This window comes from Capra hircus, chromosome 3 (assembly GCF_001704415.2).
Source record: "Capra hircus breed San Clemente chromosome 3, ASM170441v1, whole genome shotgun sequence".
NCBI classification, from domain to species: domain Eukaryota; kingdom Metazoa; phylum Chordata; class Mammalia; order Artiodactyla; family Bovidae; genus Capra; species Capra hircus.
This window is the reverse complement of record NC_030810.1, coordinates 68724891-68751750: the sequence shown is the minus strand read 5'-3', so window position 1 is coordinate 68751750 and position 26860 is coordinate 68724891. Positions and strand designations below refer to the sequence as shown.

The 26860-nt window shown below is 36.6% G+C and overlaps 1 protein-coding gene across 1 annotated transcript; it reads right to left on the bottom strand.

Annotated features, from left to right (window-relative positions):
- On the bottom strand, window positions 1455-26643 carry CDC7 (cell division cycle 7). The gene is made up of 12 exons (XM_013962632.2): window positions 26544-26643; window positions 25690-25884; window positions 17845-17928; window positions 15979-16114; window positions 12609-12702; window positions 12381-12523; window positions 11240-11492; window positions 10502-10597; window positions 9545-9723; window positions 8684-8766; window positions 3527-3676; window positions 1455-2205 (listed from the first exon to the last, which is right to left on the bottom strand). Exons 2-12 carry the CDS (start codon window positions 25802-25804, stop codon window positions 1808-1810), a joined length of 1731 nt encoding a protein of 576 aa, XP_013818086.1. The 5' UTR covers window positions 25805-25884; window positions 26544-26643; the 3' UTR covers window positions 1455-1807.

Below are 26860 nucleotides of genomic sequence, written 5' to 3'. Positions count from 1 at the left end.
ATTGAGGCAACATTATCTAGTTGGATTGAAATTCCCTGAGAACTAATTTGTAACACTGCATATCTTTCGGAAGACTAGCTCCCTTTTCCTTCCCCTGCATAACAACCAAATTCTATTCTTAAAAGTCGAATGTTTCAACTTTTCTATTCAAAAGACATTAATGGAAAGTTGAAACAATAACCCTGAATATTAAACTTTCTAGAGAATGTCTCCTTACTTGCATTTTTAGTAAATTTTTCTTCCTGTTAATTTTCTGAGAACATGTTGATTGTGAACCACATTTCTATAAAATATAATCTATCTTTCACAAATTACTTGAGTCAGGTCTATATCTGCTAATCTATTACCTATTATTTCTTTGAGAGAGAACTCATTAATGCCAGAAGGAAAATGTACCTAGTGGTCAATACTATTTTAAAAAAAAATGCATTTTTCAAATGAGGATGACTTTATTAAACATACAAATTCAAGAACATTCTTTTTTTTTTTTTTTTAAGAGAAAAAACTATAGCATTAGAAGACAGCAGATCAATAACCATGGTATACAAGCATAATACTTGCCAAATGGAATATGGATTATGGCAAACTAACTTCAATGCTCAAAACAACAAAATGAATGTTAAATCCCCCTAAGCTGTATTATACTCTGTGACTACCAAGTGGGAAACTTCTCAGCAGACCTACACCCCTAGACTCAATTCCCTTAGTAAATCTGACATGCTGTCATTGATATATATATATATATGTAATTTTGTATGTCACAATACATAAACCTCTATCTTAGTTCTTTTTCTACTTTGCCTACTTCATTTAGCACTCTTTCCAATGCACCGAAGACTCTAGGAAGTGTCTTCCTCTGACCAGGACCGACTTACTCAAAATAGGATAGAGAGATCTGAATGGCTCTAGGCAGAGGAGGAATCTCCAATAACATTGTCAATTCTGTGTTCACTCTCCTTTTAGCAGCTACCTAATTATATCTACGATAGAATGCAAAAACCATATATATTCAGAGAAAAAGAAAAGCATTTTGAACTTTGAATCTTTACCTTGGTCCCACAGCTTCCCTTTATCAACACATTATTTTAACTTCCCAACTATGAACACAGGCGGTATTTAACAAAGTACCCAGAAGCCTTGGAAAGCACCATAAAATTTCCAAGGAGAATGTGTTTTAGATGTGGGTAGAGAAGGCAGAAAAATCAAGAGAGAAACCATTAAGAAAAACATGGCAATTCACACAAAAAAAGTATTAAAAAAAATGAATAAATAAAACTCAATTTTAAGTAATATCCCAATATTTTCTCATTGTTTTAGTGTTCATAAAAGGTATAATCCATGCCTCTAAAAAAGGAAATTATCTTCTCTACCTCCAGAATAATTAGAGGACCAGCATCAGGTTGAGTTTTCCAGAAATACATATAGCTCAAAAAAAAAACCAGAAAACTTGAAGGTTTTTGACTCACTGAAGTCTTTAATCCCTGTCACAACCCTCAATTTCAAGACTCATACCTTCCTATGTACCAGGCTAAAACTGTTCCTATTTCTGCAGATGGCAGTGACAAACAATTAGGTAAATGAAAGATCTGATTCTTCCTGGGTAGATCTAAAAAGATCATTTTGTCAGTCCAAGAACTATCCTAGGGAACTTAAGTCATCTTAATCTGTATTTTAGAATCTCCTAGGAGAGCAAATATTAAATAAATTATTCACCCTGACCTGGTCTCTAATCAAGAATTTATGGCTATTACAAGTAACTCTTTTTTACTTTACCTCACAATACATAATAATAAACATTAAAGAATAATCATAAACTCATATCTTTAAAAAATGGATGCAACAAAGCTTCTGCTGCTGTTATTCTTGAAGCTGGATTCAGATCTAGGAGTTTATCAAGCAGGTCATAGGCTTCATCAGGCACCTCATCCCAGCCTTCTAGACTGGTAGCAGACGCCTCAAAATTGCCCCCACGGCCACTGCTGCCACCTTCATATGATGAACTCCCTGAGGGCTGCGCTTGAGGTGTCTGTATGCAGTGAACAATTTTATGGTTTTCTGTCTTCTCTGAAAAAGCTGGGTCATGAGAACTGCACTCCTGTATATCACCTGTTAATTTAGGAGTGTGAGAATTTACACCTCTAAGCTTCTCACAAAGTTTTCTCAAGTCTTGTGCTGGAACTTCTTTGCTACACAATATTGACTTGCCTAAAAGAGAAAAAATATACATATATCATATTATTTGAATATATCAGAAGTCTCTCCCATGAGAAACATGCAAATCCAACTGTTTGCTCTGTGCATATATTTACACTGAATGGGAGATACAGCACTATGTGCTGTATTTTAGTTGTGTTTTACATCATGCAGTTGAAGGTCAACTCATAAAGTGGGAGATGGTAAGTAGAAAACAGTGCCTTAATAAGTAACATAAAGGACTCTCCTGACTCTGCCAAAATCTTCAGCTTCATCGTATTCTGTAATCTTTAATCAGCTGCAGTTCCCATTCCCTCTTCCCCTTCCAAGCTTCTACATGCTTCTGACCACGTTTCCTGTCTTTGATGAGGATGCCCTGCACCCCCTCCACCCCTATGCCCAGAATACTCCCACTTACATCACCACTCAGTTCAAGCATTACTACCTCTATGAGGCCTGACACTCTCAGAGTTGATCATTCTAAGCCTCTGTTGTATCCTGTGACAACTTCTATTATTCCTTTTGCAGTTCTGTATTGTAACCTGTATTGTAATATCTGTCTGTCTCACCTACTAGACTATGAATTCTTTGAAGACAGAAGCTATCATTTTCTCAACCAACTGAAAAACATACTCATGCAAGAACACAATTTCTGATGTAACAATCTTGCTTTCCTTTATGGTTCCATCTCTCAAGTATGTATGCCGTACTTCATTCTATTACTCTCAGATAAAATTTTCTTGTAACACTGGGTTTGTCGAAAGGTTCTTTTGGGTTTTGGGAAAAACTCCGAATGAACTTTTCGCCTAACCCAATAGTTTCCAATAAGGTACAAGGTTATAGACTGACTCTGCTGCAGGACCACAAGCGCCACTGACTTTTCCTGGTAGATTAGACTGCGCCACTCGGATGGATAATCATTTTTGCAGTGGTTCTTACTCAGAAATAGCTCTTGGTCAAAATTACTTGTTTTCTCAAACTAACAAATGTCAACCCTTTCTATGTATAACATTTTTCTGAATCATATTTTCCAGGAAAAGGTGGGATGAGACCAGTATATGTATTTCCTGAAGTTCCTCTGATAATTTTGATATGCAACTTTAAGGCACACTGACTCTGGGGCTGGGCAAGAGGCAGCCCTGTTACTTTTGAGGTGGGTTGACTGAAATTTTGTCCCAAAGGAGTGTCCCATAGTTTGTAGTCACTAACACCAGAGAACTTTACGAACAAAGGACATGTTTATTTGTAAAGAGAATTTTGTAATAATTTATTAAGTGATCTGCAGGAGATTAGCAAAGGTATGTGTTTTATTCTATAATATAAAACTGCTTACCAAAAGTTTTAGCAGCCTGGATAGTTTCCCTGGATCCACGAATTGTCATAATTTGAGCCAAAGCAGTTAAATCATCACTTGCTTTATAAAATGGATATCTTCCACTAAGCAAAGAAAGGAATATGACGCCTGCAGACCACATGTCAATTGCTGTAACAGAAAACACACTTTAAAAAAAAAATCCCCAATCTATGATACTTCTACATCAGTAGCTCTCAATCTTTACTGTGCATTTAAACCCTCTTAAGAACCTTAGAAGAATTCTGATGCCCTGCCCCAATCTCCACAGAGGTTCTGATTTAATTGTGCTGGAGCAGGGCTTAGGCATCAGTTTTTTAAGTTCCTCAGGTGCTTTTACGTAATTTCAAAGTTGAGAATCCCTGGTCTAACATCCTTAATGCAAAATACAGTATTTCCTTTCTTGAGCAACATGAGAGTTGGTTAAGTTTAAAAGGACATTTTATCACTAAGTGAATGCACATTTTATAACATCAAAATACATCCAAAGTAGCTACATAGGGAAGAAAAATTGAATGCACCCCGTGAGTTACACAGCATAGTACTGAGAGTGTTTCACGTTAGTGAAAAGTATTAAACATTAGAAGTTCATCTTCAGCCAGATGCTAACCCTAACTTTTATTGTGGAAACTTTAATCTCCGTAGTTCTTGCAGTTATGACTAAGACCAGCTCAGCCTCATGTGAAGAAACTCATTAAAATATTCATATTTAGGGATCTCTTCTCTCCTAATGGTTGAACTCCCAGTATCACCAGCCCCTTGACCACTGCATCATCTGACTTTCTTGGTTTCCTCTGAACCTCTGCCTTCTCCTTCAATGTTTTCTCCAAGCCGTAAGGGCTGAGTTTCCCCAGAGTTCCAACTTCTATCCTGTATACTCTCCCTGACTGGCCCTTCATCTACTTCACAGCTTCAATTATTAATACCTTTTCCGCAGTCCAGACCTCCCTGAACTTCACTTACTTTTTTTTCTGTTGGACATCTCTGTGGATTTCTACAAACATCTCAAATCAATGATGACCCCAGTCATCTTTATCTTTCCCTGTACACGTTACTTCTTTATTCTCCCCTTCCCTTGGTTACTGGTACCCATTTGAATCTCCCAAGCTAGAAATCTGATCAACATCCTGGATGTCTTTTCCCCACCAGCTCATACCCAAGTCCCACATCCAATTATCCATCAAGCTTGGCCGCCTTTCCAATTCTTGACTTTCTGTTCATTCCTATTATTAATGCCTTGTTCAGGTTTTCACCACCTCTCATCTGGACCTGCACACACCTCCTCTCTGCATATCTGCCAGAATGACCCATCTAGAATGCAATTATTACCATCTTTTTCCCTAGAATAACTTTCCAAAACCTACAGGATATAGTCTAAACCATGTAACAACTGTGATCCAAACTTGTCTACCTCTCTCCAGGTTGGTTTCTCACCACTCCTTGACTTTCACCATACATTCTAGCAACACTAAACTTTTATGATTCCTGTATGACCATGCTATTTCTTGAGTTCCTCTGCCCACGAAATCCCCAATTCCAATTCATTCTCTTCTCAGACATTCTCTCTTCCATGAACCTCCTTCAATAATCCCTTCAGGTAAGAAGTGTTCAGTTCAGAGGCTCAGTCGTGTCTGACTGTCTGCGACCCCATGAATTGCAGCATGCCAGGCCTCCCTGTCCATCACCAGCTCCCGGAGTTCACTCAAACTAACGTCCATCGAGTCAGTGATGCCATCCAGCCATCTCATCCTCTGTTGTCCCCTTCTCCTCCTGCCCCCAATCCCTCCCAGCATCAGAGTCTTTTCCAATGGTCAACTCTTCTCGTGAGGTGGCCAAAGTACTGGAGTTTCAGCTTTAGCATCATTCCTTACAAAGAACACCCAGGACTGATCTCCTTTAGAAAGGACTGGTTGGATCTCCTTGCAGCCCAAGGGACTCTCAAGAGTCTTCTCCAACACAGTTCAAAAGCATCAATTCTTTGGCGCTCAGCTTTTTTCATTAAGCATCCCTAAATACTCTGTATAAAGTTTTATAACCATACTTAACAGTTACTTTATAATTATTTGCGAGTGTGTCCTGACTAGAGTGGAAGCAGATAGTTTTATTCATTTTTTTAGGTCATTAGCAGGCACAGAATAAACCCACAATCAATGAATACATTTCTGTAAAGTCCATAATATAAGTGAATATAACAGGATCCATCTATTCAATAAGATGTTTTCTGGGTTCGTGCTCTAGGACAACTCTTTCAGGTTATAGACTTTTTTCTTTTTCAACATAGTTTTGGAGGTCCTAGCTATAGCAATCAGAGAAGAAAAAGAAATAAAAGGAATCCAGATCAGAAAAGAAGAAGTAAAGCTCTCACTGTCTGCAGATGATATGATGCTATACATATAAAACCCTAAACATAGTATCAGAAAATTACTAGAGCTAATCAGTAAATTTAGCAAAGTTACAGGATACAAAATCAATACACAGAAATCACTTGCATTTTTATATACCAACAATGAAAAATCAGAGAGAGAAATTAAGGAATCAATCCCACTCACCACTGCAACAAAAAGAATTAAATATCTAGGACTAAACTTACCTAAGGAGACAAAAGAACTGTACACAGGAAATTATAAGACACCAATGAAAGAAATCAAAGTTGAAATAAACAGATGGAGAGATATTCCATGATCCTAGGTAAGAAGAATCAACATTGTGAAAATGACTATACTACCAAATGCAATCTACAGATTTAATGCATTTGATAGGGATCAAATTACCAATGGCATTTTTCACAGAATTAGAACAAATAATTTCACAATTCATATGGAAACATAAAAGACCCTGAATAGCCAAAGCAGTCTTGAGAAAGAATGCAGTTGGAGGAATCAACCTTCCTGACTTCCGATTATACCACAAAGCGAAGTCATCAAGACAGTATGGTACTGGCACAAAAACAGAAATATAGACCAATGGAACAAGATAGAAAGCCCAGAAATAAACCCATGCACCTATGGGTACCTTATTTTTGACAAAGGAGGCAAGAATATACAATGGGTCAAAGACAGCCTCTTCAATAAATGGTGATGGGAAAACTGGACAGCTACATGTAAAAGAATGAAATTAGAACACTTCCTAACACCATATACAAAGATAAACTCAATGGATTAAAGACCTAAATGTAAGACCAGAAACTATAAAACTCTCAGAGGAAAACACAGGCAGAACACTCAATGACATAAATCAAAGCAAGATCCTCTATGACCCACCTCCTAGAGTAATGGAAATAAAAACAAAAGTAAACAAGTGGGACCTGATTAAACTGAAAAGCTTTTGCACAGCAAAGGAAACTATAAGCAAGGTGAAAAGACAACCCTTAGAATGGGAGAAAATAATAGCAAGTGAAACAACTGACAAAGGATTAATTTCCAAAATATACAGGCAGCTCATACAACTCAATAACAGAAAAACAAACAACCCAATCAAAATGTGGGGAAAAGACCTAAACAGATATTTCTCCAAAGACCTACAGATGGCTAACAAACACATGGAAAGACACTCAACATCACTCATTATTAGAGAAATGCAAATCAAAACTACGATGAGATATCACCTCACACTGGTCAGGAATGGCCATCATCAAAAAGTCTACAAACAATAAATGCTGGAGAGGGTGTGAAGAAGAGGGAATGCTCTTGCACTATTGGTGGGAATATAAATTGATACAGCCACTATGGAAGATAGTATGCAGATTCCTTAAAAAACTAGGACTAAAACCACCATATGACCCAGCAATCCCAGTCCTAGGCATATACCCTGAGGAAACCAAAATTGAAAAAGATACATGTATGCCATTGTTCAATGCAGCACTATTTACAATAGCTAGAACACAGAAGCAACCTAGATGTCTATCGACAGATGAATGGATAAAGAAGTTGTGGTACGTATACAGAATGGAATATTACTCAGCCATAGAAAGGCACACATTTGAGTCAGTTCTAAAGAGGTGAATGAACCTAGAACCTATTATACAGAGTGAAGTAAGTGAGATAGAAAAAGATACAGTATTCTAACGAATATATACAGAATCTAGAAAAATGGTACTGAAGAATTTATTTACAGGGCAACAAAGGATAAACAGACATAAAAAATAGACTTATGGACATGGGGAGAGAGGAGGAGGAGGGGGTGAGATGAATGGCAAGAGTAACATGGAAACTTACATTACCATATGTAAAATAGATAGCCAAGGGGAATTTGCTGTATGGCTCAGAAAACTCAAACGGGGGCTCTGTATCAACCTAGAGGGGTGGAATGGGGAGGGAGATGGGAGGGAGGTTCAAAAGGGAGGGGATATATGTATACCTATGGCTGATTCATGTTGAGTTTTGACAGAAAACAACAAAATTCTGTAAAGCAATTATCCTTTGATAAAAAATAAATTAAAAAATCTATTTAACACTATTATACTGTTTTCACAATAACAAAAAAAATTTTTAATCTAACACACAATCATGTGTGTCACACAAGAATTTTGAGGTATTAGACAAACATAAAAAGTTGCAAGTCTTAAGTTGGCAAAGACTACTAAATACAACTTTTCCCCCCACAAAGGTAATGTTAAATTATTTCTAAATCATCTCATAAATAGATAAGCAAAATGCAATCTATTGGGGGAAAAAAAAAGGCAACACTAGATTTCATTAATAATACTGTCTCAAAAAGGGAATGTCACACTGCTGCTGCTGCTGCTAAGTCGCTTCAATCGTGTCCGGCTCTGTGTGACCCCAGAGACGGCAGCCCACCAGGCTCCCCCGTCCCTGGGATTCTCCAGGCAAGACCACTGGAGTGGGTTGCCATTTCCTTCTCCAATGCATGAAAGTGAAAAGTGAAAGTGAAGTCGCTCAGTCGTGTCCGACTCTTAGTGACCTCATGGACTGCAGCCTACCAGACTTCCATCCATGGGATTTTCCAGGCTAGAGTACTGGAGTGGGGTGCCATTGCCTTCTCCGGTCACACTACTAGAACCACTTATATAATTTAGTTAAAAGCAGAAGAGCTCAAATTTAGTCATAAGTAGACAAAAATCATAAGATGAAATTTATGGCAACCAATTTAACTGGATTTTGTATTTCTGGTGCAACATACCTGTAGTTTGATTGGGGCACTTCGTCAAGACCTCTGGTGCTCTGAATCCTGGTGTACCTGCCCTAGGTGCAACCTGTTGCCGCCTTATGATGATGAAATAAGTTAAATTATTTAAGACCAAAAATATAACACTCATCAGTTTAGTTCACAGTAAACTCTACTTTGACATCTATATAAATAAAAGTTATTATAAAGAAAATGATAACCCAGTGGGATGAAAATCCTGGATTTTGCTTCTGTAGCCCTCTCCCCACACACCAGTTCCTAGGTCTTATTTCAGAAGGGCTTCAAGGTACTTTCACACATAAAAAGAGGTAGTGTAGGATAAGAGTCATAACGGAAAAATAGAATAAAACAGGAACTCTGGGATATAAAAAATTTCTGTTTGGTGTGATTAATTACGGAGATACTTGTTCACTCATGAAAGCTTATGAAAGTCCTGAATGGAAAAAAGGAATTCATATGTGGCAAAAGAGTTGGGAGGTGGGAGTGAGAGAAGAGCTCTAGTATTTGGTTCAGGTTACTCTATACAGGCAGGAATAAAGAAAAGAAGATAAGCTTAAATCACCAAAGTAAAGCATGCAATTTTGAAGTTTCAAAAGAGCTATCCCTACCACTACAAAACCACCTCACGTAAAAGCAAATGTGCTTCCCAAAGAGCACATGTGTGTAAAGGGACAAGCATGACAACAGCTGTCATCTACTCTTCAAGGTACTTATCTGTATTAGTGCCTGTGCTGTTCACAGGACCGCCTTTTTCCTTTTCACTCACTTATATCAATTGTCCATCAAAATCAATGTAATTTCTCATCTTGTCTGGCACCATACTGGTGGTTTTACAGCACCATCAAAACACATTACCTTGAAAGGCAAATACTGCAAACTTTATCTGTTGCGTAACAGTCACAGGTCAGGCTAGCTGGGCAAGAACTGGCAGTTTTCCTCATCACACCACTATTCATAACTTTTGTAGAAATGGTCTTCTTTTTTGTTCCTAATTTTCTAGACAGTAAATCCACAGTCTTTGACTGCTTCATAAGCTGTAAAAGGAAAGTCATAGTCTCTATTTTCATGATGTTTAACACGATGCTAGTATATGCTAGTAACAGTAAAAGCAATAGGGGAAGTATAACTTTCAAAACTGCTGAACAGGCTGTTGGAATGTAAACAAACACTTGCCTATCAAAACATTTATGGCCTTTTTAGGTTTCTATGTTGAGTAAACATAAAAATTTACTAACAGGTCCTAGTTTGGTGAATATTTGAATTGCACTTTATTAGAACTTTCCCTGAAATGTTATAAAAGTATAAAACAGTTACGTTCTAGTGTCTAACTCCATTTCAGAACTGTAAACTGCACAATTACATCAGCTAAAATCAGTTTTAATTTGTTGCTCATGCTATCTAGCTGCTACAGGATATTTTAAGTCCATTTAAAACCATTTAACATTGATGAAAATTTTGTAAACTTTACAAACATCTTTACACCATCAACTGTGTATCAGAAATGTGTTAGTTGTTGGGAGCTTACAACTCCAGCCAATGAGAGATAAGGCCATTCAGACACGGTCTAAATGTTCCCTTAGAGAAAGAGCAACAATAGGCAGCTAATCAAAAATGATGAAAAATTCCACTAGAAAAGTTCATACCTGGAGAAAATGAAAGCACTGACTAGACAGATGCTCAAAGCAGTAACACCTTCTGCTAAAGAAAAAAACCTTAATAACTTACTGATAATAAAACCTAATCTAGCCATTCCCTAAATTCTCTCCAGTGTGACACTGACTGATGATTGCACTATTAAGCTACATTACTTACTTTCACTGCAGGGCTCTCATGTGAAATGGAGCTGTGTATATTGAAATTTCTTTCTCCAAAAACAGAGCGCTGGACAGAAAGGCCTACAGATCCCTCCTATAATACCAACAAAAACAAGGAAAAGAAGGATTATATCTGTAACACTTTCTGCCAGCTGTACTCTGCCATAGCTTTGAGAGAGTTAAGTGACATAAAACAAAAGCAGCTGCATCCAAGTCATCCTCAGGCACCAAAACACTTCTGTGAAAGGAGAAAACAGTCTAGACAGAGTTCTTAACTGCCATACAGTGTTATCACAGATAACACTGTACACAAATACACATAACTGAAAAATTATAAAACCACCTGCATGGATGTTACATGTTGCTGTGCAGCTAAAATGGAGATAGACACTTTGGAATTTTTTTCCTCTATAACTAATGTTTTTCTTTTAAAAAGGATAATATAAACTTTACACATGCAGGGGTAAATTTATTATTTTCCATTTTTGTTATATAATACAATTGTAGTGACAAAGACATTATAAATCTACCAAACAAAATTTTCAGTTTTCAAATCATAAAACAATCCATTACAAATCTCAGTGAACTCTAACAAACTGAATATATAACAAGTATAAACAACATATATATATGTATTTTTTAGTTGCAAGTATCATCCTAGAATTAGAACTCCCTCTGTTGGACAGAGTACATTTCTAAAACTGTACTGGTACTTAAGAAATCAAAGAGGTAGAACCTTTCCATCTTTTCCGTGTTTAGTCTGAATTTGTGCATTTGTGTAGGGCCTTTTAACAGAAGTTTTTAGGGTAGACTGCTGATCCAGCTCTTTAGGTGCTGCTGGGCCACTCAATGAAATCTTGTTGCCGGTAATTACATAGGATTTATTTTGTGAACAGCTTTCCTGGTGAGCTTCAGACTGGACAAATTTGAGAAGCTCTATTTTAGTATCATGGGTTCCTTGGGCCAAACCAAAGTCTACCAAGGCATACCTATGAAACAAAAATAAGCATTTTTATTTCTCTGTAACATTGAAAGCTTAGTAACATCATAATATGCTCAAACCACATTCACACAGAAACTGTAAATCTTCTGGTGATAAATTAAGGATTTAAAATATTCCTGAAGAAAGAAAAGTTAAGTTTTACAGACAAGGTAAAACTTGTCTTAGACAATTTAATGGCTAACTACTGAAAATTAAGGAAAGATGTCTCCCACACAGAGAAAACATCTTTTCTCCCCTTCTTCCAATGGCTTGTGCAGACAAGGAAAGCAGATGTAAACATGATCCTTTGTTCTCTGATGGTGGCAGAGATGGCATCATAGCAGATAATTTTTAATTAAACAAGTTTAAAATAAAAATAAATTAAAAATCATGGTCTAAATTTACAAGTCAGGAGTACAGAAGCCCAAGAAAAGAGGTTATGGTTCTATTTTACTTACTATACTCAATATGATCCACTGTATAAACAGCAGTTGTTAAGTTGTCAGCTTACAATGCCTCTATGTATACCATCACCAGAAAAAAATAAAAAACACAAAACTTTTAGTGTTGAAATAGGAAATTGGCTATGATGTGGGCCAATCCCCTCATTTACTAAAATGAAGCCCAGAAAAATGTATAAGGTTTAAAAAAACTAGACCCTTTCTAAGTCTCTTAGCTATTTCCACCGAGCCATGGCACATCTAATGATGTATACTGTCTTACTAACACACTTTTATCTTCTCCTTGAGGGTATTTTCCTTCCCGAACCACAGTGAAAATCTAAAACAGAAAAATCTGTGCATGGTTGTTGTGGTATGTTTTAAGTCAAAGAGATGGACCCCATAGAACAAATTCATTCAAGTACAAATATTTTCTGGTAACTTTCCATACTTACTTTTTCAAGCACCTATTATATAAAAAATTGCTGGGCTTAACATCACGGTGAACAATACCAAACTGATGAATGCGTTTCAAAGCTTTGAACAGATTAAACATATATTCCCGTACTTCTTGAAAAGAAAGAGAATTCAAAATGTCCTAAAATAAAGTTATGAATAAGGTTATAAGATTGTTTTCAATGAAATATTTAGCCAATAAAAATTCAAGAAATATTAAAACCTACCAAAAAGGACTCATGCTCCAGATATGGCATAGCAATAACCACATGATCATTTTTCCTAAAGCAGTATTTAACTCCCATGACATTGTCTTGCCCCCTAGTGGAAAAATGCACAATGAACTTTGGAGGAAAGGTCAAATGAACTGAAACTTTATGAAGTTTTTTTTAAAAATGCAATTTTAGCAATACATAAATAACACCAGGAAACTAACTTAAAGCCATCACCATATAAGATATCTACTCACTTAACTGAAGGTTTTTTTTTTAAACAAAAACAGCACCAGTTATGAGGTTATAATTCAAAAACAAAGGTAATTATAGCTTTAAATGGGGAAGTGACAGAATGAGAAGGAAAAGATGACTAATAAAAATGAATTAACAAGACTTAGAGATAGGATGATAACAGTAATAAATAAATCAATTAAAAATAGCTAATAATTATTGAACATTCACTACATGCCAAGCTCTGACCTAATCAACCAATCATAGTGATCAACAATTCAAATAACCTTCACAACAACCCTATAAGGATGGTACTATTATTCCCCCCTCTCCCCTTTTTTTAACAGATAAGGACACTGAGGACCAGAAAGGCTACAGAATTTCCCCAAGGTAACTAAACTAGCAGGTCATGAAGCCAGGATTTGAATTCAGGCAGTGTGCTCCAGACCTAGACTTAACCACCACACTACTTCATAGAAAAATGAGAAAAACAGGATAAACCAATTTCCATGGTTTTGAGTCTGAGTAAAACAACACAGATACTAACAAAGCATGTAGAGAAAACAGGGGGGAAAAAAGCATTAAAACTAAAACCTCATCAATTTGATAAAGATATCTAGATACAAGACTACATCTTAAGTGAGAAGTCAAGTGTAAGTCAGTGACTGTATTACAGATAAGTGATACCTAAAGTTGTGAAATTATGAGAGAAAACTGAGCCTTGGAAAAATCTCAAGTTGGAGGGCAAGATAAGGAAGAAGGGGCAGAAAGCCCAGACAGGAATGTCCACAAGTAAGTTTTGAAGGAAGGGGTGATCAGTAAAGAGGTCAACGAAAATAAGGACTGAGGAAAGGCTTTCATTCTGGCAAAGGGGAATTTACTGCAAAGTGGAATTAACTAATTTTCAGAAAGTAACTTAAGTGGAAAAGAAGAGGCCAAACAGGATTTAAGGAGGAAAAACAGAATAAATAGAATCAGAACGTAAAGACAGGTTTTCTGAAGTAACTGCCAAATAAAAAAATAAAAACCAGTATGAGAGCTAGAAAGGAAACAGGATCACGTAGACGTCTTTAGCATGTACACTGCTGAAGAACTAGGAGAGAGAAACTTGTAGAAGGAGTTGTTTACAGTATAGAAAAAGGAGTAATCTTCTTCAGGGTACTAGAAGGCAGGTGCCTTACAGTAGCCACTTTATTCTCCTGTCTTCTATAATAAACAGACAGCATGTTCATTCATTCAACAGATACTTAGTGCGCCCTGTTAATCAACAGACACTATGTTAGACATTTAAGGATGTGATGGTGAATTAAAATTAACATTTCTGCCCTCATGAACTTTACTATCTAGTGGACAATATGGATAATAAACATGGTAACAAATAATGACAAAATGTAAGGATTTGAAAAGAGATCAAATGGTCCTGACAATGAAAAAAAAAAAAAGATCTCATTTAAATCAAAGATCACTTTGAAGTGATACTGTTGCTGCTCAGGGCAGAAACATAAGGAGTCAGCATGCAAAGACTGGCAGGGGTCTTCCTGGTTAGGGAAGCAGTATAGGGAGCGGCCCTGAAGTGAGAAAGCTCCTGACTCAAATTTGAGGAGCTAGAGAAACTAGGGCACAGTGAAGAAAGTAGAAAGACTGACATGAGATAAAGTTGGATTTTTTTCAAAGAACATCGAGAAAACATTGAACAATTAGTGGAACTAACAGTATCCAATCTGAATTATATACATACATATTTTTATATTTTAAGGATCAGTCTGGCTGTACTTTGACTATGGGTTTAAGAGAGGAAGAGAAGAAGCAGGCTATGTAGTAATCGAGGCTTGGACTAAGACAGCAGTTGAGAAGGTAAACAGATATGGATGAGATTTTAGATGTATTTGGGAGGCAAAACTGCCAGGACATGATGATGGATGTGGACTAGGAGAGATATGGAGAAACTGAGTATGATGATTTCTGGCTTCGGTATCTAGGTAGACTGTGGTGCCATCTGCTGAGATGGATAGATGAAAACAGACTGTGGCAACAGGTAATTCTGGGGGCCAATGAAGGTGGATTAAAATTTACTTTCTGGTGTACTAGGTTTGAGATGTTTATTAGGTACCCAAATGGAAATGTCAAATAGGCAGGTGGATATACATATATATAGATATATAAATCTCAGTTATATATATATATAAACTTTTATAAATAAACATGAGTTTATATATAAATACGAGTTCTGAGGTTATATACACTTGTGGGAATCACTACTATGTATTTAAACCCATGTGGGATACATGACACCACTTAAGAAAGCCTAGAGAAAGAAAGCCCAGGATCAAGTATGGAAGAACTCCAACATTTAGGGGTCAGGCAGAAGAGGAAGAACTGACAAAGATACCGAAAATGAAGGCCAAAGAAAGCAGGGAGAAATTGAGGAATAAATAGCAGCAGAGAAGTCTAAAGACAACAGTTCAAATCAATTACGCTACACACTGCCAGGAGTTCATGTGAACAGAAAAAGGAACTGGCAAAATGAAGTCAGGGCTGACTCTAAAGGATATTAATAGTTTCAGTTTAGCACAGAGAGTAGCCTCACTCGTGCGTGTCTGTGTGTGTATGTGTGTGTCTGAGTAGTTAAAAGGGAGGTATGGAAGTGAAAACAGGTTTGTGCAGGTTAATTTTTGAGAAGTCTAGCTGTGAAGGGGAGCAAAGAAATGATGGAGTAGCTGCAAGAGGGACAGAGGTGCAGGGAGGATAAGACATACTGTTGACAGGAATGACCTAGTAGAGATACACCAATGACAAAGACATGCTAGAAGATTCTGTTGTTCAAAATAAAAAAAGAGATGAAGCTGTTAATATCTAGGGAGATGTGAAATATGAGTTCCCTACATTTTAGACCATGGAAGACAAGGTCTATGATTTGGTAGGAAGATTAGAAGAAGTCCTAAGAGAACAGAAGTCAAGCTGAACCTCAAGGGAAATCCACCCTAAAAATTAATCTAAACTTCACTAGCCATTCCAAGATTAGAGGAAAAGGGCCAGCAAACTGTAAACACCCAACTGAGGAATATGTTTAATTCACAGACAATCTCATCATCCCTATGAGCTAACTATTAATATTTAAAAATCTTAAAAATCATATACAGCAGTTGCCTACCCAGCCACTGTCAAGCACTGAAGTTCAGCTGCAATTCTTATGGGATGACTTGTTGGAATTAAGTGTTTTAGAGCAATTTTCTCTTCAGGTCCAACTTGTAACTGTGCTGTGGCCAAATAAACAGAGCTGAAAGTGCCTGCAAAACAATTTATTAGAATCTTTTAATATTTGACTTTTAAAAATGTTTATGAGACAATGCTAAAATAATTCTTAAAAACTGCTTGGAAACTAAAATTATCATAATTTATCATTAATATCTAATGATACTAAACAAAAAAGCAAATACATTTGTATTAATAAATGGAACTTATTTTTAATTTTTAATACATTCTTAACTGGTGTCACTTCTTTAGGTGATATATTAGTTAAGTAAAGTTATACAGTAAATCTGTTTGATTGGATCAGCATAAAATATTGGTATTTCTATGGTATGACCCATTCCAATAAGTATCTATCTTTCTACAATATTGCCATTTGAAATTACTATCTTTAGACTTAGATTCAGGTCTGTTAGAAGTAAAAATTATAATAATCTAAGAAGAGGAAAACCTATAACATTTTTCATTTTAAAAAGTTTTTTAAACTTTAAAATTTACCGTGAAACTAAACAGAAAAAAAATAAAAGACTGGGTGGTCAATTAAATTTGAGAAACACTGAGTTAAAATAAATTGATAGACTTCTCATTACAAAATTTTCTAGACCTTTAATGTATTGAAGTACATCATAAATAACCAAAAAGGCACTATACATGCTATAATTTTCAAACTTATTAGCCTCAGATCACACTCCAACCCTCTGCCTCCCCAAGAATAGTTAGCTATTTGTTAGGAGGACACCAGAGGGCTTCCCTGGTGGCTCAGTGGTAAAGAACCCTGCCAATGAAGGAGACACGGGTTCAATCTGCGGGTTGGGAAGATCCCCTGGAGAAGGAAATGACAATCCACTCCAGTACTCTTGCCTGGGAAATCCCACAGAGGAGCCTGGCGGGCTACAGTCCATGAGGTCCCAAAGAATTAGCAACTAAACTGTAACACCAAAGAGGACATGCACAAGTTTTTCAGAACAGTTTTTGAATACTAAGTCAGTGCTGGAAAAAAGGTAAGAAAATTGACTTAAGTGTCAAAAACAGGTAAGAAAAAAGATGTAAAGATTTGATTCTTATATCCCAAATCATCTCATCTTCTAATTTCTCTGTACTCACTGACTCAGCCTTTTCTCATCTGACACTTAACTGTGAAAAGCAAGCAATGAAGAAATGGAAGTTGTTTTTTTTCTTTTTACTAAGTTTTTATTTTCTATCTGTCAATACAGTCACCAAAACTATTATCTTTTATCTTCTCATTCCCTTCACATCTGTCTGCTAAATCTGGCCTTCATTCAGTCAGTATGATTGTGTCTCTGAATGGTATTTATGTAAACACTGACCATCCTATAAATATTGTACCAGTTTATTTATCAACTTACCATCTTAGGTTTCATATATATTTAATTCTACCTAACTGCAATGGAAAAAGAGAAAAAAAGATTTGGCTTTCCCTGATCAAATGCCCCCACTTAAATCTTAAACTTTTTATTTTTTATAGATAATTATCATCAATAGTTATTTATACATTGATATCAATACTTTTAATAATATAAAATTATAAAGTTTCAAATAGGACTGTTCATTTTACTGTATTTATTTATTCTTCCTTTATTTCCAAGGAAAAAAGAAAAGTTATGCCAATTAGTAATACAACCATAGTCTTCATATTTTAAAAGGGGTATTTTTCTAATAAGAAATAATAATGAAAATCAAGATCATACAAAGGAAAACAGGAGGGGAAAAGAGCTTATAAAGATAATAAAGTATATACCCAAATTACCTTCTCCAATTTTGTCCTTAATCTTAAACAGATTACCAAGCTGTGGTACAGCTTCATAAAGCTTCTCAATATCTTTTTTAACACCTGTCAAGGCAAAAAAGAATTCAGTTACAATTAATGAGTATATTTTATATTTTCTTAGGTTAAAATGTCTCAAAATAATTTCTAAAACATAAATACTATGTTATATTACATTAATTACAAACAAAAATAACTAAAATAAACCTTAAAATTATAAGACTAAAAACCCATCAAATTGCTCTAACTCACAAACCTCTTGAAGGAACAGACAAAACTGAAAAGTAACTGAATCACTCACCCAATTGCTGCTGCTCTAAAATTACATTCTGACAGACATACTGTCACTGTATAGAGTACAACACAATGAACAAGCTAAGTTTAAAAGATAACTAAACAATCTGAGCTGCGATCACTAGATGGCATGACAAGGACACAACGCAATTTTCTTGAAAACTATTTCCTTCCTCCAAAGATGCAAAATCTTACAGGCCTGGAAAAGTTTTATATATTGAATATTCACAGTATACCGTAGAAAGAAGCTCTACTTAAAAAGTATCAGGAATGTTAAAAAATATTCTTTAAAAACTGTCCCAATTACCAGTAGTATCCTACATCCTGAAAGCAGATAAATCATTACTTTTAAATAAATATAAGGTCTTTGCAAAAGCCTGCATGGTTAAAATACAGAAAGGAAATAATTCAAAATGTGATAAATTACTGGATACAAAGGAGATTTACATACTTAAGAGTCCTCAGATTTTATTACAATATCTAGGCCAAGCATTAGCTATTTTTAAAGTTATAACAACACTCTGCATCTGCAACAGTTTAAGATATTTTCAAAGTACATACACATGTATTATCTTTTCAGATACAGCATTTTTTCAGATCTATATAACAGCACTGTGATATTGGGAGAACAGACATAATGATCCTGGTCTTTCAGGTAAGGAAACCATATTCAGGGAAGTTAAGTCACTTGCCCAATTTCACAGAGGTATTGCTGACAAGTCTATTGATCCACTCATTTAACACTGTGTTTTAAAAAGTACCCAGCAATTGGTGTATTAAAATACAAATGAACAAAGTTGGTGAAGTTCCTGTTCTCTAGGAGCTTAGTTTAGTGGAAAAGACAGAGGTTAAAAGCTCACTTTTAATACAAGATTTTAATTGTAATATTAGAAGAGTTGCAGAGTCTGATATGACTGAGCTACTGAGCACACACATACTCATACATATTACTAGGTAGAAGGGAAGGGGAATGAACATCTCTGAAGGTGCCTGGAAGCTTCAGGTGACAGTTAACCTGTGTTTTGAAGCACTTACCAAGTAGAGAACTGTACAAGAAGGCATTTTAGGAAGGAACTACTATGTATGCAAAGACAAGCAAAAGGAAAAAGGCAAGGATTACTGTGGAGGGAGGGGAGAGCAGGAGAGAAGACAAAAATTGAATGTGGTTGACAAAATTCAAAAGGAAAGACAGGATGCAAATAAGAGCCGTGTAAAGTTATTAAGCAGGAAGATGACAAGTGGAAGATAAATCTGAGGGAAAGAATACTAAGAGGTGAAAATTAAATAAGAGGCCAAGAAGACCTAATCCAAAAGTCTTTCTACTCTATCACTCCATCTAAGTAACAGAAAGAACTTACTTAAATTATTTAAATTACCCTCACAAAGAGTCAGACACAGCTTGTAGACTAAACAACTAAAACACCTTCCCATCTACTGTGCAGGTGAACTGGAAAAGCTTCATGGATTTCAATACTACAAGAGGTAATATAACAGTAATTATGTGAACCAGTTTTAGAGATGAGAGGTCTAAATCAAAATTCTGGCTCCAGCTGGTATGACCTTTCTAAAGCAAACAGCTTATATCTATAAGCCTTAGTTTCTCCATCTGCAGAAAATGGGGTAATAATAGTACCCATGCTGCTGAAATACTATGAGGATTAAAATACAATATACAAAACACAAGCGCAGCTTTTAACACAATGTCTGACACTGGTAAATATTAAATAAATTATACTGGTGATTCTTGTGGTGGTGGTTATGATTAGTAACATATTTCTTTAGGGCCTTTGCGCTTTCTGTTCCCCTTGCTTGAAATCCTCTTCCCTTTTAACTTTACATTGGCTAGATCAATCCTCAGTTTCCTCTGACATCCTACTTAAATTAGCACTCCTCCCATTATCCACTTTACCCTGTTAATTGTCTTTTGGAGTTCTTATCTGCTACAAAATTATGTTGTTTATTTGTTTGCTGTCTGCCTCCTCCCACTAGAATATAAGCTCCATCAGTACAGGCTCCCGTCTGTATAATTCACAAAGCACTCAGCTCTTAGAACGCTGTCTGGCACATTCGTTGAATGAATGAGTTTTTACTATCATTATGGTCACTCAGACAGCTGCAGAAAAAAAAAAAAAAAGGCAAAAGTTTGTAAGTTACAACAGAGTGAAGCCAAAGACAACAGAAATCCCTTCACTATTAGCTACCACACTCCTTCACTCTGGAAACCAAAACCAAGGCCTGGGGGGAGCGCTGGCTTTCTAGCAGTCACAGCTGCCACAGTCAATTATAATCATGTCTAATGAGTGTCAAGTCCAACCAACTTCAAGTTCCAGTGTCACAGAAAAGGCATCATGAAAGGGCACTAAAATATGTTCAATTTGCTATAACATTTCTTTGTAAGACACAATTTTAACAACTCTCAAATTGGGATGCAACTTACAACTGTGGTTGGTCAGCATCAAAACTTACAGAATAGGTGTCAATAACCTGGAGAAAATTATAAAAATCAGAGGAACATTCACATTTAAACCTTAAGAGCCAAATGACTGTAGGGAGGAATTGTAGAGGTGATGAAGTACAAATCAAACATAGGCTAGCTCCACATAACTGAGCTCTTAAGAACCCATTAACAATGGCTTTTTTTTTTTTAATGAATTCTTCAAAGAAATTCTGCATCGCTAATATATAAGAACAATACTAGGATGGAAAAAATAGGGTATTAATGACTCTGAATACAAACAGTGATTCAGAAGAGATAGATCCAAAATGTTTATTGTCCTTTTCATGTATGTACTAGAGATATATAATTATTTGTCTAGTTACAGCTAAAAGAACTCTTCCAGTAGGTATATAAAAAAAATTCTAGCGATAAGGAAAAGCCTTGTGTCACAGTATAACTGGCAGCATTTCTGAGCAGTACATAAAATAATGGTCTGTCTTAACAATCAACAGTATTTAGGCATGATGAAATATTTTAACAACTTTTATGGTCTTTTTATTACTAAATGTATTAAAGTGTTTGTGTGTATGCTTTGTTGTATGTACATGATTAATAACACCCATAGCTTTGTAGTAGGATGATACAGTTTCATATGGCTATTTAAGTAATCAAAATTAAATAAATTTAAATTAAAAATTAACTTCCTCCGTCACACTAGCCACATACGACAACATACAAACATCTCTGTTATTGCAGAAAGTTCTAATGGACAGTGCTGATATAGACAATAAAATCTAAAGAGTCTGGCGTCAACTCCTATCATTAAACCATATTAGTGCTCAGGTTTTTAACCTGTAAAACAAAGGAGTTGAATTAGATGAACTTCACCTTCCAACTACAACATTCTATGGCTTTCCTATGAGTTCCATGTTCAGAACCTCCCTTTGCATAAACGTGAGCTGGCAGTTAGTAGTAGAGACGCTGGTTAGCTGTTAGAAATAACTAGAAAGAAAATATAACTAGTAAGAAAATATTGTAATGCACAAGCCATGTGAATGACTATGCAAGCTCAATGTGTTTCCATACCACCAGCACTTACTATGCAGTTACCCATCTGTACAAAATTCAAATCACGATTATATGAAGGCTTCCTGCTTACAGAACAACTTTGATGTTTCTGAATGGAAAAACTTCCTGATAATCAAAACGAATGAAAAATCCCCAGTGTGGAAAAACCCCCAGATTCTGAAGTGGGAGATGAGAGTTGATCTTGGAAGACAGTATTCATGTCAAAAGCTAGAAAATACTACTAAAGGCAGAGACCAGTGAATATCAGAGACCAATGAAAATACACTTTGAGGATTGGGGAAAGACCCTGAAAAGTCCACAAACTAAAATATTATTTAAACTGTTAAATATTATTTAAATGAAGATCTAGGCTTCTGTTTTGAAATTTTAAGTGAATATTTTCCTGTTTTGTAATAGATCTAAATTGGTCAAAGCAACAGCCTCCTTAACTATACTCCCTGCTTTCACCCTCGAGGACCTATAATCTATTTGTAACATAGCAGCCAGAGTGACCATAAGTCACCATATCACTATTTTGCCCAAACCCACTAATAGTTTCACATCTTGCTCCACAGGAAAGCCAAAGAACTACCTCCTTTCCCTCTTCTTTGACTTCACTCTCATCACTCACCTCCTTGCAGTCACATGACCATAGCTATTTCTAAATGAGAGCACGCTCCCAGCTTAGGGCCTTCACACTTGCTGATTGCTCTGCCTGGAGTGCTCCTCCCCAGATATACGCATAGCTCCCTCCTTCACCACCTTCAAGTCCTAGTTCAAATGTTACCATACTAGAGCTTCCCTGGTAGCTCAGAGGTAAAGAATCTGCCTACCAATGCAGAAGACAGGGGTTCAGTCTGGAAGACCCCACATGCCATGGAGCAACTACGCCTGTGCGCCACAACTGTGTTCTAGAGCCTGGGAGCAGAAACTACTGAAGCCCAAGCAACCTAGGGCCTGTGCTCTGCAACAAGTGGAGCCATCGCAAAGGGAAGCTGGCACCCTGCAGTGAAGAGCAGCCCTGGCTCACTGCAACTAGAGAGAAGCCTGCGCAGCAACGAAGACCCAGCACAGCCAAAAACAAATAAATAAGCAACTTTATTTGTTAAAAAATGTTACCACACTGACCTTCTCTGACCAGTTTACTAAAATCACAGTCTCCTCCCCAATACCATCTCCCCTCCCCCGCTACATTTTTTTTCACTGCACTAATCACTTTTGAATATAGTATTTATCTATTTTCTGTCTCTATCCACTAGATTGAGGGCATTGATTTTTTTTGTCTGTTTTATGAACTGATTTATTACTAGCACCTAGCAAGGTGTTATGTTAAATGTAACAGAGGTTTAAGAAATATCTATCCTATAAATGAAATGCTTTCAATTACTATGGAGTAACACTGATACTCCAGGAATATGTCTTGCTTATTCTGGGGCTTCATGCACTGCCTAAAATTATGCTTCCTGTAACTTGTTTTATATATAATTAAATGTAAATTAAGATCACATAATTTAGGGAGATCACCCAAACTAGACACTCTTGACAGTGAAAGGCGGCACTAATAATTACACTGTGATAATAGGCATAAACTGAAACTGTTTCAGGCAAACCAGGATGTTACCTACAACCCACTTTAGAAGCGTGGGCTAAGAGCTATTCCCATAACACACCAAAAGCAAGCCTTCCAATACAGTTCAACAGTATAGAGGAGACATTAGGAGCACACAGAGTTTCTTCCTTCACTGAAAAGATCTTCCTCACTTACTAAACTTGGCATATGGTAGACACTCAAAAAAATAAAAAATAGAAAGTTTGCTGAAAATATGAAAGAGTAAACTTTTGATAGTTTAAATAATATCTATTGTTTATAGATATCATTTATAAATATATCTACTATTTATAGATAATATCTATTATAGAATAAACTATGCCAGGAACTTCATTCATTGCAGCATTTTTTGTAACAGGAAAAATGGCAAACAATCTAAAGGTTCAGTAAGAAAAGGCAATTGAATAAATTATAGCATACCATGCAATGGAACATTAGGCAGTCTAAGCTACAGAATATTTAATTACACTAAGAAACGTTCAAGATACATATTGCTAAGTTAAAAATGGAGATTAGAAATAAATTGGCTGTGATTCCAATTTTTTTTTTAATGTATCTCTGTATGCACAGGAAAACTAAGGAAAGGTAACAAAATGTCAACAGTGGCAACATCTGGACAGTGGCATATTCTCTTTTTATATTTTCTTCTCTAAGCATGTACAATAATCAGAAAAAAAGTTACTATATAAAGAGCTGACCAATATTCCAAAACAAAGGGTCATACTATGTACCCATTATACTAAGATTTTTACTTTATATCCCTGCATTAAAACATGCCTTCAAATATTTTCAAGTACCTACTATGTGCTGAATAGAATAAGGCTCTGGGAATACAAAGATATACAGAAATCCCACCATTCAAAAGTTGTTCGTTCTATCAAGGGAAATCATACTAGATCATGAAACAGTTATGTGCCTGGACTTCATCAGCTTTATTCCTTATTCAAGTTATGTTTTGATATAATGTTAGCTTTTTATTAAGGGTCAAATAAAAAATAACCATATGAATACAATTTCAGCATGCTTTATATAAATTATAAAAAGTACTGTTTATAATGTTCAATGTTCTGTGAGATAAAAGCTACAAAACTTTGGAAATCAGGAATAAAATCCACCTTACCCTTTATTTCCTAGCAGATTTTCAGAAGAGTATTAGAATAATAGCTTTTACCTGAACATTTGCTAGAGCCAAGTCAGATTCATTTATTCATATACCCTGCCTAATGCACAATGTACATCGGGAGCTATACAAGATACTGCCTTCAAGGAGCTTATAGTATTACTGAAGAGGCAAGATACACAGAGTGCTTAATAATACAAGAATAATAATAAAATGACTGTTACTGTATGTATCTAATGACATAGGGAAAGCTGAACCTCGAAAAACAGGTAACTGCAAAAGAAAGGAGGGGAAGAGGGAGAGTATCCATGAAACTGGATGAAAGTGGCATTTTAAGATTATTCTAGTGGCAGTGTACAAACTGAACTGGAAGATGAAAAAGGAAGTGAAAGGTGGCAGCTTAAGTAAGAAACTTCACTGTAATTCAGGAACAAAGTGCAAGGGAATGAAAGTGGGAATGGGAAGATAAAATTGGGGGACTGGATGAGGGCAGCAAATACAAAGCATAAACCAAAAATAACTTTAAAGTGTAAAGTTTTAAGTGTAGACACTTTAACTGGAATAATAGTGGCTTTCATCAAATAGGGACATCAAAGGGTACTTTCATCAAATAGGGTACTTTAACATCAAAGATGAGTTAAGCTTTAGTCAGAAAGCAGAAGCATGGGTTGTCATATTTTTCCAGGGTTCAAGTTAAAGTCTATTTTGTAGTGTTTGTGTGTATATAGGTATATCTCATGAACAAAAAGTCAAAATTAATATTTTTGAAAAAAGCACTAAATATGCTTAAGACAAAGATGGAACAAGAAGATTTAGCTACATTTTAGGGGGGAAAAAATCAAGTTAATTGGAACTCCTATTTAATCAATATTTACTGAATGTCTACTGTGTTGCAGACACAGTGCACTTCATTTACTTTCGTCAGTGAATTCTACCTTTGAATACTTGAGTGAAAGTCCCTCCAATGTCCATTTCTAAATTCAAGCTTAATGCAATATGGTGAGTAGAAATAAGAACACAGGTCTAGAAGAGAAATTCTAGTTTGGCTATCAACAAACTGTGATCTTAGACAAGCACTAATATTTAGATTTTAGCAGCTTCACCTGTAAAACGACATGGCTGGACTACAATCCTTTTAAAATGCAATCCAATCCTAAATCTAGATCTTATGTTTTACCGATTCGTAAAATACTCCTATATAAACATACAACTCACTTTAAGATTCAGTGTTTTGGTTGTTTTTTTAATAACGGAAATTAGAGAATTGTTGCCTACATGTCTTTGGAAATAAACACATACCTGGTGGTTTAAAATTCTGCTCTTGTTTTTTTAATGAGCCATCCGCCTGAAACTGGCCACCAAGGGGAGAAAAAGTCATTGGCTCATCCATCCGAATCCCCAAAGCAGGCTCCATCACAAAGCAAGTGGGGTGCAAAATGCCAGCTACAGGGTCATGTCCATAGGGGGACCAAAGCAGCTGTGAAAATCAGAATACTGGAGAAGATGAGAAGTTTAAATCATTTAGTGAACTAAGCACGAAAAATGCTACTGTCCCCAAAGCAAACACTTAAAAACGCACCTTTGTCCAAATCCCCAAAGGAAAGAAAACCGTGAACCATTTCTAAAGATTCCATGGGCTTCACTTTCACCTCTCAGACACACCGGCAGGGGCTGAAGGGAAAACTGCCTACCGGGGGAGTCTGCGGTGGCAGACGGCGGTGGGAACTGCAAAGGCAGCGAATCGGGTGGGGGAGGCCTTAGTGTGGAAAACGGTTTGACCTGGAGGAAGAGGGTTGAGGAGAACTTTTGACTACTGAAAGGGAGCGCCGGAGGTTTATCCAAGGCCCCGTGCAACGTGGTGGAGAAATGATAACGTCACGTCTTGGGAGCGCCGGGCGGCAGAGAAGAGGGACATAAATGGGATCCCTCCCGGAGCCCGGCCCGCGAGCTCCGCGGGGAAAGACCTAGTCCCTCAGACCCGAGACCGAACTGGATGCTTATTGCGCAGGCGCAGGACATTCCCGCCACGGGTCAGTGGGATCCGCAAGGGTCTGGGGGAGTAACTGAGCTGCGACGAGAGGGAAATCACAATCTAGAATTCGTTCCTAATCCCTCACAATCCCGCGCCATGGACCAAACCGTCGGAAACTCACGGTTTAAAGGAATACGGCTTCTGGGGCTTCCCAGATGCTTGGGTCGCCGCCTCCAAGTCTGCCAAACACGCCTGCGCAACACTTCCCGCCTCGCCGCTTCCAGTTGCACATGCGCACTGTAAAGCCCTCGGCGCTATGGCATCTGCTTCTGGGAGATTGCGCAAGGGGGTTGGGTTTCTTCCCTAAGGCTCTGGCTGTCGGAAGGAACTGTTACAGATGTAAAGTCCGGGAATAATCCTTTAATAAAGAATATAATGAAACTTAAGGTTAGGGCTTTAATAGATTTTCAAGAAAGGGGATAATTAAAAAGTCTCAGG